Consider the following 16,869-nt stretch of genomic DNA (forward strand, 5'->3'; position numbering starts at 1 on the left):
TTGCAAGAGGCCTTTCTTTATTTTGAAATTTCCAATCAATGGTCACGTATGAAGCCCTGGTCACCCACCAGTTTCTTGTAGGTGGTTGGCAAAAGGTACCTGAGAAAAGCAGGGCTACTGCCTTTAGCTCATTCGGAGGGGACCTACACTGTCTCTGGGGATTTTAGGACTCCAGCTACTGAGGAAAGCCAAAAACTGCTCTCCTGCCCACTCTGAAAAATTATTTAGATCTCCATAGACACCTGGTGCTTTTTCACTTTATTCTTGCAACGGTTTAATTACCCAAGTGATTCTGGTAACTGTTAACACTGAAGCTGACAAGAATAAAATATTGCATTGCAATCACCTTGCTCCCCAAAGTTAAGCACATGCTTACAGGATTTATGGGAGCATCGCCTCTGGGCACAGGGAGTTTGTCACGGCGCATCCACAGGCTCTGATTGATTCCAGCTCAGCCCCACAGCCGTGACTGGGAGCAGCCAGGGACAGCAGCCACATGTACTCAGCCTCCACAAGAACTTGCAGCATCTCCTCGTGACAAGCCCTGATTCGTGATACCAAAATGCTGTGAAAGTGCTGGTGCCCCACACCACAAACCGCCTGCAGATTCAGGGTGAACCTCCCATCCCACCCAGCCTCTTTCCTGCTCCTGCATTCCTTGAGGCAGGCAGGATCTCTGGAAGAAGCTTTTCTTCTCCATCACCAGAGACATACAGAGCTCCCACACTGGAAGAAAGGAAATCCAGAAGATTTCTCAATGCCTGGGGTTTGATTTTGGGTGTCTGCACACTCCTTAGCAACCTCAACCATAAGCATGGGCTGAGCAGCCCCTCAGATCACCACTCCAAAGCTGTGCAAGCTGGAGATAAACCAGAAGAAAAGACTCTCTGATAACATCAACAGGGGAAACCACACCAGCCTGAGCTCGAGTCAGGACCCCAAATCCTCCACACTGATGAACACATCACACTTCAAGCTTTTTGCTTTAAACTCCACTTTCAAGCTCCTAACTGTTGAAATACTTCTCGCTGCTGCCTGCTCACTCCAAGTCTCCCAGACCTCACTTTCCTCACACGGTGCTCTCCCAGCTGAAGAGGTCCCTTCTGTTAAACCCCATCTTTGTGGAGAAATTCATTCAGCATGTGCACCTGCTAAACCATTCGATGGCAGCACTGATAAGTGGTGGTATAGCTGGGAAGGTAGAGATATGGAAATGAGTTATCCTGTGCTTTGAAAAGCACTGGAACGCATTATTTTGGCTCCAAAAGCATCCTGCCATACACCAGCCTGCTTTGGGCCCCCAAAATATCAAGGTTCCTCATGGGCTGAATTGTTAGAGCTGGTGAAAATACCCTGGATGTGGATTTAGCATCTCATGTTTAGGATCTTCTTTGTGCACATGCTAAAGCTCCACCAAATGTCTCTGCGGGCTCCTGCTGGGTGTTTAAATGTGAGCACCCCTCTGCTTGATGATGAGCAACATCATCCCTGAAATGCAAAGATGTGCAACAGGAGGGTCCACACCTGAAAAGACCTGGCACATGCTGAGTACACTCCCTCAAGATCACCACCACAAATAAGGACACTTCAACCCTGCAACCCTTGTTCTTTCAGTCCAAATCCCATCATTATTTTACCAAGGATTAAAGTGAAGGTAAACAAGCAAATGGAGACAATAGTTTTGCCCAGAAAGAGATGCCAAAATTCAAGTTAGAATTCCAGGAGATGATCTGTGTTTTCCAAAGTCCTCTTCCAGCCACACCATCAACAGGTCCCTTGAGCTGGGAGTTGCTTCATTCAGGAGCAATTTTCCTAGAGAGTGTTGGCTCAAAGAGCAAAGCAAATAGAAAACTCATGCCCTGTGAAGGTGTTCATGAATGGCTTTCTCCATTCCCACTTCACTGGCTCAGACGTTTCTCATCAGAGGAAGAATCTGTGTGCAAAGCACCCTCCTGGTTAAATGCAGAAGCAGCCAACATTATAGGGAGTTAGGCAGCATAATAAATGGACTTATATATTTTAAAAATGCTGTGCAACTGCGCTGACAGCCCAAAGGCCATCTTCATGCCCCAAAGGCAAACAAACCAGAAAGACTCAAATGTGACACCAGCTAGGTTTTATAACAATTTATATCAGAATAATTAATTGGGATTGTTACCAACTTCACTGTTGGTAGCAAGCAGGCAATCCAGCAATATCCTGGCACAGCAGTTTTTTGCAATCCCCCAGCAAGTCCCAGCTTTTGCATCAGAGATGACAAGAGGGATTTGTAGGGTGTCACCTGAGCCAGTACAGCCCTGCTTGGGGTTCATTCCCTGCATGTTCCTTGCTGAAATACCTTGGAAAAGGCCTCCCAGGTGGTTATATCACCCTGCAGATACGCTCTGAGCCCACAAGCTGGTCTATTGATGGGCTACTGAAGAGCATCAGCAGCTTTGGGCTGGGCTGGTGCTCTGTGCCCGCCACAGGACAGAGTGTAAACCAGGTTCTTTCAGCCAAGCTCCACAGTTAGACACATGCTTAAGCAGTTTTCTTATGTAAAGAAACACTTGAAAATCAGACTGTTAGTCTGGATTAATGCCGGCCAGCTACAGATGAACTTCAATGAGTCATCCCCCAGAGACATCAGGTCCCCTAAAATAGCATCAGCAACTGAATCTGTAGAAAGGCTGGAATATTTGGACTGAAAGGTCTGATCACAATGCTTTACATAAGCTGGCAAACATGCCACTCTCCCTAGGCTGAAATGAGAATTCGCCTCAAGCCAGGGCACTCCCACAGTTCTGTCTCATGAGCTGGGAAGCACACTCCTGACATTGCCTGATGCAAGACAGCAACAAACTGGCTTGTTTGGGGTGGTTTTCCTTCCACTGAAATTTTAATACAGTGAAACTACTTGAGGACAAGTCCAGAGATACTGGAATCAACCAAATATAGTCAGAAAATGGTGGTAACAGCTGGTGCTCCAGAAGTTTGCGCAAGGAAAAGCAACAAACCCAGCTCAAGACCACAGAGGCTTTATGTAGAGTGGCAGCAGGAAACTTGAACACAAGGAATGACAGGGAACACTTTCCCAGAGGTCTGACACAGGCTGGAATACAGGTGTTCTCTCTTCCTGCTGTGTGACAGGGACAGAGATAGAGAAGGGCTACAAAACCCTGGAAGAATAGTGAGGAAGCAGCCTGGCATGTGCCATTGTGTTGAATTTTTGTCCTGCCACCTCTGTAGGGAAAACAAGGGAGGATTGTCAGGAGCCTGAGGGAACCAACAGGCTTTAATTGCCCCAGTCAGCCTCTCCTGGGACCTCTACCCATGAACTCCATGAGCTCCATTCAATCTGAGATCTAGGCAACCAATTCTTCCTGATCTTTGCAGTGAGTGTACCTGCTCCTAGGTGTTCCTAGATTATGTTGGACTTCACTTGGCGCCTTTAATTCTCTGGGTGATACCTGGGCTGTTGGTCCACCCCTGTGCTCTGTTAGCCTGGCTGTGGAGGTACACCCACCTGGTAAGGCTGTGCCTGTCCTTGGCTCCTGGCTCACCTTCCCATTAGGTGGACTTTGCCTTTCTACACAGCTGGAAAAGAAAGATGCAGTGCTGTGTAGGTGTTGAGCTCATGGCAAGACCATTTGGCTCTCTTTGACCCCCTTCCTGATAGAGCCTAACTTCTCTATCTCTAGGTGACCCTTAGTCCCCCTCCCTGTGGAGGGGGAGCTCCTCATGAGCTCCCTATAAATTTTCACTAACCTCATTAAATTCCCGCAATCCCATTTAAACCCAAACCTGACTGTGATCTCCTCCTGGTGCCTAGTCTCCCCACAACTTTTTCACCTCCAAGTCACCCCCAAGAACTTCACTGGAACCTCACAGCCTCCTTTAACATTGGAGAGCACCTCCCTCCATCTCTCCCCAGCCCCACTGAAACCCTTCCATGTCTTCCCAGCTCTTTTTCTTTCCCCATCAGTCCCCAGCTTTGTGCTGGTGCTATTTTAACCTTTGACAACAAGATTCTTGTGGGTTTTTTCCTAGAAAAAGCTTTTTTCCTGTTGATCCCGGTCCCTCTACACTGCTCCCATGAGGGACAATCCCTTACATTCCTCACCAGACCTATCCATAGTTAAGATCTGCTCACACAGAATGGTTTTTCCTCTTGTGTGATGGGGCCATCTCCCTTGTCACGCTTTCTCCTGTGCCATTTGTTTAATTTCCTGCTTGCTCCCATGCCTCTGGCTTGTCTCCCAGCATGCCTGATACCTTGGAGTTTTCTGGGACAACAGGTTTTTAATAATTTGATGGAGTGAGCTCCTTTGTAGGTTTGTGCTGGCAATTAGATGGGTACGACCTGGGCTTAAGGCCTTTATTTGAGTTGAGGATTGCTAAGGAAAGCAGAGCTGGAGGGAGGAAACAAAATGAAACAGAGTTCATCTGAGATTAAGGCTTTCCTTGGAAAAGCCAAGCACTGCATGGAAAGCATCCCTGCAACACTTCACTGTGAGGATCCACCATGGGATAAAGCCCCTTTTATTTGTACAACCCAATCAATATTTCACTGGCCACATATAAAATATCCTTGGAAACCTGTGCAAAGGATGATTTATATACAGTATTGCTCATAAAAATACACAGCACCAACAAAAGATGCTTAAACCCAAGGTGGATCCAAAGCGTGGGCAAGGGGTGCTGGTTTTAAACTGAGAGACAGTCTAGTTAGGTTAGGTACAAGGAAGAATTTATTTACAATGAGGGTGGTGAGTCCCTGGCATAGGTTGCCCAGAAAAGCTGTAGCTGCCCCATCTCTGGAAGTGTCCAAGGCCAGGCTGGACACAGGGCTTGGAGCAAGGTGGGATAGAGGAAGATGTTCCTGCTCATGGCAGAGGGTGGAATTAAATGGTCTTTAAGATCCCTTTCAGCCCAAAACACTACATGATTCCACGAAAGCACCATGGGTGAAATACGTGATTTAAACCATTTATCTCCTCAAACCCCGAGGCAGGCTGAAGCTCCCTGACGGCAGAAAGCACGGCTGGGGGGGGGGGGGGGGGTGCTGTAAAGCCTGGAGGCTGGGGCAGAAATTACCTTCGGTGGGGAGCTGCAGAGGTTGGAGCACTTTAAGAGAACGAGGCGACTGTGGACTACTGGGGGGAGTCCGTGGTGTGAGGGGGCAGCGGGAGGGAGGCCGTGAGGGCGGGCCCGAGCTGCCATTTCGCGGCCGCCCGGCCCCCCGCTGTCGAGCGGTGCCGCCTCCCTCAGGCTCGGGCGCGACATGGCGGCGGCGCGGGCGCTGCAGCTGTCGGTACTCCGGCTGCTGCTGCTCCCGCCGCTGCTGCTGGCGCTGCTGCCGGGCCCGGCGGGGGCCGTGTGGCCGCAGCCCCAGGCCCAGAGCTCCCCGCCCGGCGGCGGCCGCTGCCCGGTGCCGGCCCGCCGGTTCCGCTTCGCCGCGGCGGACGATTCGGCCGTGGGGCCGGGCTGCGCCGTGCTGGACGCCGCCTTCCAGCGGTACTGGCCGCTGCTCTTCGGCCGTCCCACCGGTGAGGGCCGCGGCGGGCGCTGACACTTCCTCCGTGGCTTTGAGCTTAACAGCCCCCCCACATCCTCGCTAATTTTGGGATCAGACCTCGGGCTTTGGTGGCCCTCTGCCTCCCCTCAGTTCTGCGGCGGCAGGTGGGGTGGGAGTTGTGGATTGGATGGAGTCTGGTGGCAAGGGCAGCGATGGGTTGGGATTTGGAGAGCAATGCCTGTGGCACGTGTGGAAGAAATCTAATCGAGTTTGGCACAGCACTAGTCCTTCTGCCAGGATTTAGGCTCTTTCTCGCAAGGGTTTTCTCTATCTCATTTTTTACATCCTCCAGGTAGTGTTAATCTCCCCATTGCTTCATTTCACTTCCTTCTCTTGTGGCTGTAGGGAGAGCTTTTCCCAGTTTTGCAGCCATTCCTGCTTCAGGGTTACTGCTAAGTCTTGGCTGTTCTCATTCGTAGCAGCTCTGGGTGTCCTGTGTGAGGTGTCACCTTGAGGAAAGACTCGCTGCTTTGTGTGTATTCTTCCAAGTAGATACTTGTGCCACGGGGCACCTCTGCCGAAATGGAGCTGCTAAAAGTCCTGACGCAGCGTGGCTTTTCTGCCAGGGAGGGATTAGCTCCTGGATTCATCCTGAAATTGTAGGGTAAGATGAGGAAAGGCAAATAGGACAGGCTCGAAAGGCTTCTTGCAAAACCCAGACTTCTTCATGATAGCACCCATTGCTTGTATGGGATGAGCTGCAGGAAATCTCTTGGCTGTGGAGCTGACGTGCAGGGACGCTCAGTAGCTGCGTGGGTCTGCTGCAGCCTGAAGTGCTATATCCAGGGAGTATGAAGCACTTCATTCATCAAAAAGAGCTAGTAACTCTGCTCCTGAGTGTTTTAAATGTCAATGTGAGCTCTGTCGCTGCTGATCAAAGTGGAGAAGGGTGGCAGTGTTGGAAGCCGCTTGGCTTTGCCTTGGGTACATCATACTTTGAAAATAGCAGGTTTGAAACAGGGAACCCTTTGGCTTATTTTATTTCTTCAACTCTTGTGAGTAGAAGTAGAAATAAATTTTGATTTGAGAGCCAAAAAGACTCCTCTTGGTTCTCTTTTGCTGCTAGGAACTAAAAACAGCTGATCTAATTATTCACGCTCTCCTGTTCCACTCAGAGGGGAAATGTGACCATCAAATCACTTGGAGCAACACTGCGATCACAAGATCCAGCTCACACTCATCACTTTCCATATGCCCTGCTTTATGGTGCTCAAACTACAGAAATTATTTTAAGGCCTTTTTTTCCCCTCTCTGCCTTCATTTTTTTTTTGGTCTTTTTTTTCCGCATGGGTGGTTAGTAAGAACAGGCAGTGGAAACCCTGGATGAAAAGAAATAATTTGTATTAATAGAGGAAATAAATGGCAGAAACCATTTTCTGGATGCACTGTGTTGCAGGTGTGGTTGGCAGTAGTGCTTGTCTGCACCTTGGCCCAGGAGGCCGTGTTTGGGTTGGGAAGCGCCTCACCCAGCAGATTCAAACACAGTGTGTGATTGTGGGACCAATTCTGTCGAGGGTCCTCAGCAGAATGAGTGTTCCCAGGCCTGAGAGCGGCTGTTCCCGGTGAACTGCCACCTTCCCGAGCAGAGGGAGCGGGTCTTGCTGTGCTGCTTGCACATCTGTGAGGTTGCCTTGGCTACCAGCTTGTCTGCAACTGAGAGGAAAGCTCAAAACAGGGCTGGATTCAAGCTGTTTTCCTTCTCTCCGCAGAGGTTTCGTCATCCCTTCATGGAGAAATCGGGATTTCTGTGAGCTCCTGTGAGCTGTGGAACAGGGGCTCTCTGCATTTCTCTGAAATGCTGGCAGTGCCACAGTCTCTCTGGAAACTTCTTGGTGCTCTTGGCTCATTCAAAGCCAAGCTCTTTATTTTCAGTGACCACACTGAGCATTGGCTGTTCCTGGGAATGCTGTGGGGGTGTAGGCATGGACCTTGGCTGGGATGAGCAGGGTCCCGCCCTGCTGCTCCATGCTCCTCCTGGCAACTGATTGCTCTAAGTCCGTTGCATCCCAGCAAAGGCTGAGTACCCATTTGGAATGGGGGAGTGACTCAATTGGGAAATCAGGCTTGGACATCCTTGGAAGTGCTCTTCAGTTAGGGAAGTGTGCCCAGAGCTCCTGCTTGAGGTCTAAATGTGACTGGGTTCATTTCTCTGGCTGCTACACCTGGGACCTGCTCTGCAGAAGGTGAAGTCGGGAGCTTTTCTGAGCTGGGTGAGACCTTTTAATTGCCTCTAACTCAGCCCAGTTTAGCAGATTCATTCTCCGCCCTTTTTTTAAAGGTTTTCTTTGCTCTTTTCCAAGAAGTTTGGGTAGAGCAGAGCTCTTGGGCTTGTGCTTTTTTGCAGTGCTGGGAGATCTTGGAAACAAGAAGCTCTTCAGCCTCATGGAGAGGTTTTCACTAGTCATGGCTGTAGCGTAAGAGCCAGAGCTGGTGTCCAGGAAGCCTCAGGGGCTGCTGCTAGTCCATATTCTGATGTTTCTCCTCTCTTGTGTACTCCTTTAAGCTTCCTTGTGGGCTTCCTCACAAGTTGGGATCAGGTCATGCTCTCCTGGTTGACTGTGTTGAAATTAACCCCTGCTGAACACTGTGGTGTCTGTTTTGGGGTGCAGGAAGGGGTGCCTGTTTCTGCCTCCATCCCTAGCTGGGCTGGGAGGATGGTGGTGGGCTTGGAAGCAGGGAAAAGAGCTGGGATGGGGTTGATGTGCATGGTCTGTGTCCTTTGCAGAGAATGAGCCATCCTGGGAAACACCCTGCACCGAGCTTCTCGTCTATGTTTCCACTCCAGGCTGCGATGGGTTTCCCAGCCTAGACTCCAACGAGAGCTGTAAGTGTCAGGGTTGGGAGTGGGAGGGAACGTGGCTGTTTCTGTGCCTGTCACTGGGAAGTAGCACTGTGCGGTTACCCTTGGATTTGGGGAGGGCACCAATTCCCTGCTCTTGAGATACTGGGGCAGGGCAGGAGGGACATACCTGAGGGTGCTGATAAAGCAGTGGGGAGAGGTTTAAAACAGCAAGAGAGGGCCAAAATTCAGTTCTTTGGGATCCTGGGGTGCAGTTCTGTACCTGAGCCCTGCCCAGTGCTGTCATGGCAGTGTGGGACAACCCCCTGATGCTGTTTTTCAGATAAGCTGTCTGTCTCCAAAGGCTCCATGCTGATCTCGGCAGAGACCATCTGGGGAGCTCTCCGAGGTGAGCTGTGCTTCCTGCAGGGCGTTCCCGCTCTCCCTGCCTCAGGCCTGTGGGGATGTCTCGAGGTGCCTCTCTCTTTCCATAGACTTCGTTAATTGAGCTCTGCTCCTTCAGGGTTGTCTGTGCTGAGAAAGGGACTGTGTGTTTTCCTGCAGGCCTGGAAACATTCAGCCAGCTTGTTGGGAGAGATGAGAATGGCACGGTGAGTCCTGGCCTCATCCTCTGGGGGCAGGCAGCTCTCCATAGTGCCCCAGCCTCCATGGGAACAGGCTGAGGGTTGCTGGGGTGCTTGGGATGAATGGGCACAGCCTTGCCAAGGGCCAAGTGGAAATTCATGGATCCATCCCGATCCCTGCCTTCTGAGTGGGTAAAGAAGTGCTGCAGCTCTTTCTGCTGTTTCTGGACACTTTGGGCAGTGAGGGCACCTCTGTCCTGCCAACCCTGCAGACAATGGTGACTGGTGACCCTCAGTGTCTCTTGCTAATGGCCATTTGCTCAACATCCTGCTCATGTCTTCCTCGTGTCTTTTGTGTGCAGTACTACATCAATGAGACAGAAATCGTGGACTTTCCCCGCTTCCCTCACCGGGGACTGTTGCTGGACACCTCTCGTCACTACCTACCTCTGAGGGCTATCCTGGAAACTCTGGTAGGGCACCCATGCTGTGAGATGAGATGGTTTAATTGGGTGTCCCTTCCGCTGTGATAACTGAGCTCCCTTGTTTAGATGATTTCTCAGCTGCCTTTGTTAAAAAGAAAACTCTGAGATATTTTGGATTCCTGCAGTCCAGGTTACTTGTCAAGGCTGAGTTGTTTCTAAGGCAAGGGAAAACACTGGCAAACATGGGTGGTGGTTCTGTGCTCATCCCAAGCAGAATTAAACTTCCATATCTCCACCAGTGGCTCAGTTACAGGGAGAACAGGGATTTTACTAAGCAGAAGTATTCATGTCCCTGTGTAGCTTTTTGTGTTAAGAGAGAGGTGTCTGAATCTCTCTTGGAACCTGGGGAGCGTTTAGGGACTCTGCCTTGTCATTCTGGAGCTGGAGGACCTTGTCCTCTATCTCTGGCAAGCTGGGTGACCTTTCAGAGGGGATGGAGCATGTTCATCTTTGTCACTGTTTCTTCCAGGACGTCATGGCTTACAACAAGTTCAATGTGTTTCACTGGCACATTGTGGATGACCCATCTTTCCCTTATGAGAGTTCCACGTTCCCAGAGCTCAGCAAGCAGGTAATGATCACCATGTAATGCCCAGCTCAGGTGAGCAGATCCCTGCCTCTGCTCCTGAGTGAGGCACTGAGCTTTCCCGTGTTCCCAGGGAGCCTTCAACGCCATGACCCACGTGTACACAGCCAGTGACGTGCGCACTGTGATCGAGTACGCCCGGCTGCGCGGCATCAGAGTCATTGCTGAGTTCGACACCCCCGGCCACACCCTCTCCTGGGGGCCAGGTGAGGAGCAGGCCCTGCCTCCTGCTGCTCTGAGGAGAGTTGGAGTTGTCCCAGGGGCAGGAATGGGTGGTGCAATCTGGACCCTAAAAGCTGGGTGTGGGCAGCAGTGTCCCACAGGCTGGCTTTGATGGGGAGCAAACTGTTATTTGGGGGATGTGGGACCCAGTGGTCCAACTTCTAGAGCAAAATCCAAAGGGAAACGTTTCCATCTTTTCTTGTGTCCAAGCTGGGTGATTTTTTGTGGGAACATCTGCTCTGCCAAAACTAACATCATGGCTTATTGCAAGGATCTTGTGTTTAACTGAGGGTATAGCTGGCCAAGCTTCCTTGCTCTGCTCAGATGTGTCCTAGCCCTGACACACTGCTCTCTGCTTCAGGGACTGTGTCTCCTCTTCTATGTCTAGAAGTGCAAGAAGCTCCAGGAAAACATTCCATTGTCTTCTTCTCTCCTTTCCCTGCCTCCAAATGCCAAGGCCCATGTTAGAATTCTGTGTGTGTGTGGTCACAGCTGGAACTGTGGCTGTCTGTCCTTCCCTGTCCCCTGACAGGCCCTAAGTTGTGCTGAGGGGCACTGTAGGGGATGACATGGTCACACTTTGCCCTTTCCTCACCATCCTCCATTTGTTACCATCAGGTGCTCCAGGCCTCCTGACTCCCTGCTATATGGGCAAGGCTCCTTCTGGAGTCTATGGGCCCATCAACCCCATTGTTAACAGCACCTACCAGTTTGTGACCAGTTTGTTCCAAGAGGTCAGCACTGTGTTCCCAGACTTCTTTCTCCACCTTGGTGGCGATGAGGTAGATTTCACGTGCTGGTGAGTTTGAGATCGGTCTGGATGGGGACTAGGAGTAAGTATCTGGGATTGGAGTCTCAGCCCATGGCTTCTTGGTCATGAGCTTTGGTGTCCTGCTCTCTCAGGTCAGGGATAGTGGTGGTGCTTGGGATATTTGGGATTTCTGTGCTCATGATGACACTGAATGTAGGGAGCTGCTGGTGCTGGTACTGGTCCAGCCACAGCTCTGGAATACCTGGGCAAGCCTTGGACTGATGTGGGAGGGACTTGACCATGCCTTGACCTTACTTCAGAGCGCAGGTTGCGATGATTTTATTTCTTCTCTTTGGTGCACAGGAAATCCAATCCAGAAATCCGTGCTTTCATGATTGAGATGGGCCTTGGTGAAGATTACAAAAAATTAGAGTCTTTCTACATCCAGAGGTAAGGACAAGGGCATCCAGGGCCTGCTGCTGCACTGTGTGATCAGCTCAAATGTCTTCTGTCTTGGGAACACCAGATGTCCTTTCCAGGAGCATCCTCATTGGTCATGTCTCCCTGACCCCAAAAGGGAACATTTTAGTGGGAGATTGACCACAAAAAAGCCTGGAGCTGAGAAGAAAGAAGCCAAATAAGGGGCTGTGCTCTCTCTGCTCTCTCCCTTCTCCTTCAAAAGCACCTTCACATCCTGCTGAGGATGTTGGGAATATCTGTGCTGCTCCTTAGGCTGTATGTAACCACCAAAGAGGGAATCAGTGAGATTCCCCCCAAACTTGGTACTTTTCTTACTCCAGGCTTCTGGACATCGTCTCTTCCCTTGGCAAAGGTTATATTGTGTGGCAGGAAGTGTTCGACAACGACGTGAAGGTGAGAGCTGCCTGTGCTGGGGTGAACAGTGGCAGCACCACACCTGACACACTGGTGTGCTCTGGGGGGGCTGTGCTGGGGCTGGTGGGTGTTACTCTGTAATGGGACTGGAGTCAATCTCAAGATGGTGCTGCCAATGAGCTGTCCTCATCATGGCTTTCTCAGACTGCTGCCAATGCTCTGTTCCCTCTAGGATGCAGGTTTTAACCCTGCACAGGACACTCTGCAAATGGCCTTATCCCTCCTTATGTTGTTCCTGCAAACCAGATGAGAAGTGGCTCAAAAATCAAGCCCAAGTCTGCCTCAGCTTCCTTTTGGGAGTGTGGAGGGTTCTGGGCACTCTGCTCAGGGGAGCAGGTGATGCTTCTGTCACCTCACTGATCCCCTGCCCCGTGTTCACCTGTGCTCCTCAGCTGAGGCCTGACACCATCATCCACGTGTGGAAGGAGAACAGCATGCAGTACCTGAACGAGATGGCCAACGTCACCAGGGCTGGCTACCGGGCTCTGCTCTCTGCACCCTGGTACCTCAACCGCATCTCCTATGGGCAGGACTGGATAGAAGCCTATAAGGTGGAGCCCTTGAACTTTGAAGGTGTGTTCCTTGTGTCCCCTTTCTGCATGGCAGCTGGCGTGGCACTCAGACCTAGCGCCAGAACTTGGCTGTTTTGCTGTCCCCTCCACAGGCAGCCCTGAGCAGAAGGCCCTGGTGATCGGTGGCGAGGCCTGCATGTGGGGTGAATATGTGGATGTCACCAACCTGACCCCCAGGCTCTGGTAAGGGAGGCCACAGAGAGGTCACTTGGGTCGTGTGAGGCTGGGCTTGCATCCCTTTTCTTTGCCACCGAGTGTCATGTGCTGAACTCTTGGGTTTGGTCTGCACATGGTGCCTGTCCCTGTCCCCGCTGTGCTGGTAACAGCTTCACTGAGGCTGAAATGGGAGTTTGCAAGGATGTAACAACCTGCTGTTGCAACCAGGTTGTGTTTAACACCCGTCTGTTCTGTCACCCTGGTCTGCTCCTGATGGGCATGTGTCCAGGAATAGATCTTGGAATACTCTGAAGCCTTTGTGTGTGGAAGGACGCTGGTCAGGAAAGTGCTTGGGAGTTAAGGGCTTCATGTGAGGATCTTTTGAGCTCCCCCCTGTCCTGACTGCCTGTCCCTTGTCTTCAAGGCCAAGAGGTGGGGCCGTAGCCGAAAGACTCTGGAGCAATGAGACTGTGAGGAACGTGCAAGACGCATACACTCGGCTGGCAGAGTTCCGCTGCACCCTACTTGGGTAACCATCCTGGGGCAACTGCCCTTGCACAACTGCTCTGGGCTCAGCCCTGGGAGGGCAGTGAAGGAGAAGGGCTTGCCCTGCTGCAAAATGACCCTTGTTTCTCTGGAAAGCCCTGATTTTTCTGCTGCCAGTGCGTGGGCAGAGCTTGCTTTGTGCAGCATTGGAAGAGTGCTCCTGCTGCTGGCGTAGGCTGGTGGCTCTGGCGAGGAGAGGGCTTTGTGCTGAGGAAGAAGGGGACTTCTCAGCTCTTGACACTCCTCCTGCAGCACCAGCTTCCCCAGGAAACCTGTCCTCACCCTGTGCTCCCTCACATGAGCAAAAAACTGAGTTTATAAGCACAGGATGCAAAACACTCCTTGTCACACCTGAAACAGGGCACACTTGGCCACCCTATACCACTGTAAGCCCTCAGACCTGGTGGTGTCTCTGCGTGTGCCCTCTCCCTGATGCCATCCTTCTGTTCTCTTCCTAGGCGTGGTGTCCAGGCACAGCCTCTCTACGTCGGATACTGTGACCATGAATTTGGTGGGGTTTGAAGGGAGAGCCCCACTGCCCTCTGCGCACACAGGAGGAATATTCCCCCCTCAAAAGGGCAGAGGGACCCCTTGCCACCCCACCTTCTGCTCTGTTCATTGCAATGAACATTTCTTTTGCCTCAGCATGCACTCTTTACCTCTTTTTCTATTTTTATTTCTTTAAATCTATAAATAAATGACCCCAAAGAGGAAAAAGGTGCCTATTCCTGCTCATCTGGGGCTTGGGACACCATGCAAGGGTTAGCAGGAGATGGGTAGGGCTTGCTCCAGAGATGCTGGTGGAGAAGCATCATCCTGGCAGCTCTGGAGTTTGCAGAGTGCTTGCATAGCTGGATAAACTGTGCTTAGCCTCTGCTGCTGTCCCAGGGTTTGCTTCTGCAGTCACATTGTACTGTGAGGTCCTGTCCTTGTCCCTTCTCTCTCTTGTGATGGCCAGGCCTGCAAGCCACCACCTCTGCTGCCCTAAACTCTGGCTGCTGCCACCTCCTCTGACTTTTCCTCAGCAGATGATATCCTGGAGCCTCTTTGAGGAGCCCTTGCAAATCTGCTAAATGGTGCATGGATATTACAAAATCTCTGCTCAGTTCTTCAGGCTGTCACCTCTGCCTGGGATTTGGCCAACTGACCCATCCTCTTCCTGCTCCGTTATTCTGAGGGTGAAGAGCTCAGCTCCAGGTCTCCTCCATCCAGAGGGGTTGGTTTCAGGGGTGTTTTCCTTGGAGAAGAAACCAGTGGTGCTGCTGTCCCATAGAGCTGGGACAGGTGTGATTGTTGTCCTTTGATGGTTGGGATTGCTGTGCTGGAAACGGCATTCAGCTGAAAGTAGGGAATCTGTCAGGAAGAAATCCTGGCTGGCTGGGACTGTTGTATGTGTGTCTTGGTCTTAAGTGAGTGAGATACACTGTTATGGCTGGAAACCTTTCATGACTGAACTTTAAATTAAAAATAGTGAATTAATGGTTATTTCTGCCTCCTATATTTAAAAGTCAGATTTTTTTCCTTTTTTTTTTTCCTCACTGTGCTGTAATGTGGTACCTTGGTTTAGTGCTTTTGTCGCTGCAGGGAGCTGCTGCCAGCAGGGCTCGGGCAAGCAGGACCCTGGCCATAGGAAGGGTGCTTTGTTCCCAAAAATGTTGCTCTTTTCCAACAGATGATGCTCTGCAAGAAAGGTTCTTCACCACCCTATCCCCTTCCCTGCCCTCATTCCACCTTCCCTTCTGCCTTGCTGGGCTCCCTTCCCCCATAGCCAGGTGTGAGAGCCCCCATGCTTGGGATACCTACGGAGTTCCCCCCAACATTGCACCTTCCACTGAAGCCTGGTATTGTGATCCAGGTTAAACATCTCCCATGATCCCATTTCCCAGTGTGTCTGCACCAGCATCTTCCCAAAACCACCATCATGGAGGTGGATCAGTGACGTTTCCACCCTTGGACGGGCCGGGATCCCGGAAGCACCCCGCTTTCCCCGCTGCAGCTTTGCTGGGTGGCCCGTTCCTTCCAGAACATCTATTTTGGTTGTGTAAAACTTGCCGGGGAGCAGGGAACAGGGAACAGGCAGCGTGTGAATCACTCGGGGCCAACGGGTTTAAAAATAAACCCAAGCGGCGGCGAGGAGCAGCCGCCAAGCCCCCGGATTCCGGCAGGATTGTGCTCCACACGTCCCAAACCCACCCGTGGGCATTGGCACCAGCCAGGGGAGTTTATTGGGACATGCTTGCAGTGGCAGGCACCTGTGTGCATCATGTGTGTGAGTGCTTGTAAACACACGTGTGCATCGGGTGTGTGCTTGTAAATACTTGTGTGTGTGTTATGTGTGTGCTTGTAAGCACGTGTGCGTTGTGGGCATTGTGTGTGTGTGCTTGTGAATGCATGCACGCACTTGCACACATGTGGTTATGGGTCCTCACATCCACTCATGCACACACGTGCATAAGGGTTGTTGAACACACATGCATTAAGGGCCCTTGCACGTGTGTACTCACACACATGCACTTGCTCACGCATGCATGTGGGTCCTTGCACACATGCACTCATGCACAAACTTGCTTGCATGCATACTCTTGTGCACATGCCTGCACACCTGTCCCTATGGATCCTTGCCTACTTGCACACGCGTGCATGTGTGTCCTTGCCCTCGTGCACATACTTGCACTCACATGTACACACACACACTTGCACTCATGAGCTAGAGAGTCCTTGCACACATGGGTCCTTGCAAGCCCATACATTCCTGTACACACTTGCACACACGTGCAAATGCCCCTATACATCGTTGCCCAGACTCACACACAGGCCTGAAGCCACATACGCTGTGCATGCCCTTGCATGCACTTACACACACGTGTGCACTCTTGCAGCACCTGTATGTTCTTGCACATGCTTGAACACACATGCATATGTTTATGTAGACTTGCATGTGCTTGCACACATGCTCACACACATGTGTACACAGTTGCACACACTCACACCCCTTCCCACACACATAAGCCCCTGCACACACGAAGCAGTGCGCCAGGGAAGCCAGGCTTCCCCTCACCTGGCTGCTGCTTTGGGACTAATTAATTAATTAACGACAACACCAGGTATTAAAGCTGCTCAGTCTAATTACACATCTTTCGGGGTGATGCGGAATGCAGGAGGGAAGTGCTCTCCTCCTCCCCCTTCTGGGGCCACCCCAGGGGGGCAACAGGAGCAGTGTGGGGTCCATGGAGGTGAAAAACTCAACAAAGTGTTCAGATTGACCTTTTTTGAGCCTCTTCTGTGTGTTTAAACCCTGCTCTGAGGTGGGGAACAGAGAGGGGTTAAGTCTGGATGCTACTAAAGGACTGCAGGGGGGAAGGTGGGAGGCTGCTCGGCTCCTTGGACTGCCCTGGCTGAGGTTGGGGGGATGGAGGGGGGTGAGGGAGTGGAGGTGGGATGGAGGTGGTGGGGGATGATGGGGGTGATAAGTGAGACGGGGGAAAGGGAGGGACATAGGTGATCACGGGGGTGATGGAGGGATGAGGGGGAAATGGGGTACATGGGGGCATATGAGGGGGATGGGGGTAGCGGGGCACCCCCATGACAGGGGGTGATGGGGATCATAGGAAGTGATGGGAGGGAGACCGGGGGTGATGGGGGGTGATGCGAGGTGATGGGCATGATGGGGAGGGTGATGGAGGTGGTAGGGGTAATGGGGATGATAGGGGTGACAGGGATGCCGGGAGGTGATGGGG

General features: G+C 51.6%; 1 protein-coding gene and 1 long non-coding RNA gene across 3 annotated transcripts; one reads left to right on the forward strand and one right to left on the reverse strand.

The window, feature by feature from the left end:
• Positions 1 to 237: 237 nt before the first annotated feature.
• On the reverse strand, positions 238 to 5,165 carry LOC128813629 (uncharacterized). Of its 2 annotated transcripts, none has more exons than XR_008439106.1 (4): positions 5,077 to 5,165; positions 4,133 to 4,391; positions 3,506 to 3,576; positions 238 to 544 (listed from the first exon to the last, which is right to left on the reverse strand). It is a non-coding gene; the product is annotated as an uncharacterized LOC128813629 (long non-coding RNA). The 2 variants fall into 2 exon arrangements; XR_008439105.1 differs by lacking the exon at positions 238 to 544 and adding an exon at positions 3,002 to 3,222.
• A 15-nt stretch (positions 5,166 to 5,180) lies between these two features.
• On the forward strand, positions 5,181 to 14,617 carry HEXA (hexosaminidase subunit alpha). Its single transcript, XM_053988921.1, has 14 exons — positions 5,181 to 5,528; positions 8,283 to 8,381; positions 8,680 to 8,745; positions 8,901 to 8,947; positions 9,283 to 9,393; positions 9,875 to 9,976; positions 10,065 to 10,197; positions 10,832 to 11,012; positions 11,328 to 11,414; positions 11,765 to 11,837; positions 12,251 to 12,431; positions 12,523 to 12,613; positions 13,011 to 13,115; positions 13,591 to 14,617. The coding sequence occupies exons 1-14, from the start codon at positions 5,264 to 5,266 to the stop codon at positions 13,652 to 13,654; spliced, it is 1,605 nt and encodes a 534-aa protein (XP_053844896.1). The 5' UTR covers positions 5,181 to 5,263; the 3' UTR covers positions 13,655 to 14,617.
• The last annotated feature ends 2,252 nt before the right edge of the window (positions 14,618 to 16,869 follow it).

Source organism: Vidua macroura, chromosome 12 (genome assembly GCF_024509145.1).
Source record: "Vidua macroura isolate BioBank_ID:100142 chromosome 12, ASM2450914v1, whole genome shotgun sequence".
NCBI classification, from domain to species: Eukaryota; Metazoa; Chordata; class Aves; order Passeriformes; family Viduidae; genus Vidua; species Vidua macroura.

Coding starts and splice junctions, on each gene's coding strand:
- HEXA (XM_053988921.1), top strand. CDS start 5,264: ATGGCGGCGGCGCGGGCGCTGCAGCTGTCGGTACTCCGGCTGCTGCTG. Junction 5,529..8,282: donor GCTCTTCGGCCGTCCCACCG/GTGAGGGCCGCG, acceptor TGTCCTTTGCAG/AGAATGAGCCATCCTGGGAA. Junction 8,746..8,900: donor CATCTGGGGAGCTCTCCGAG/GTGAGCTGTGCT, acceptor GTTTTCCTGCAG/GCCTGGAAACATTCAGCCAG.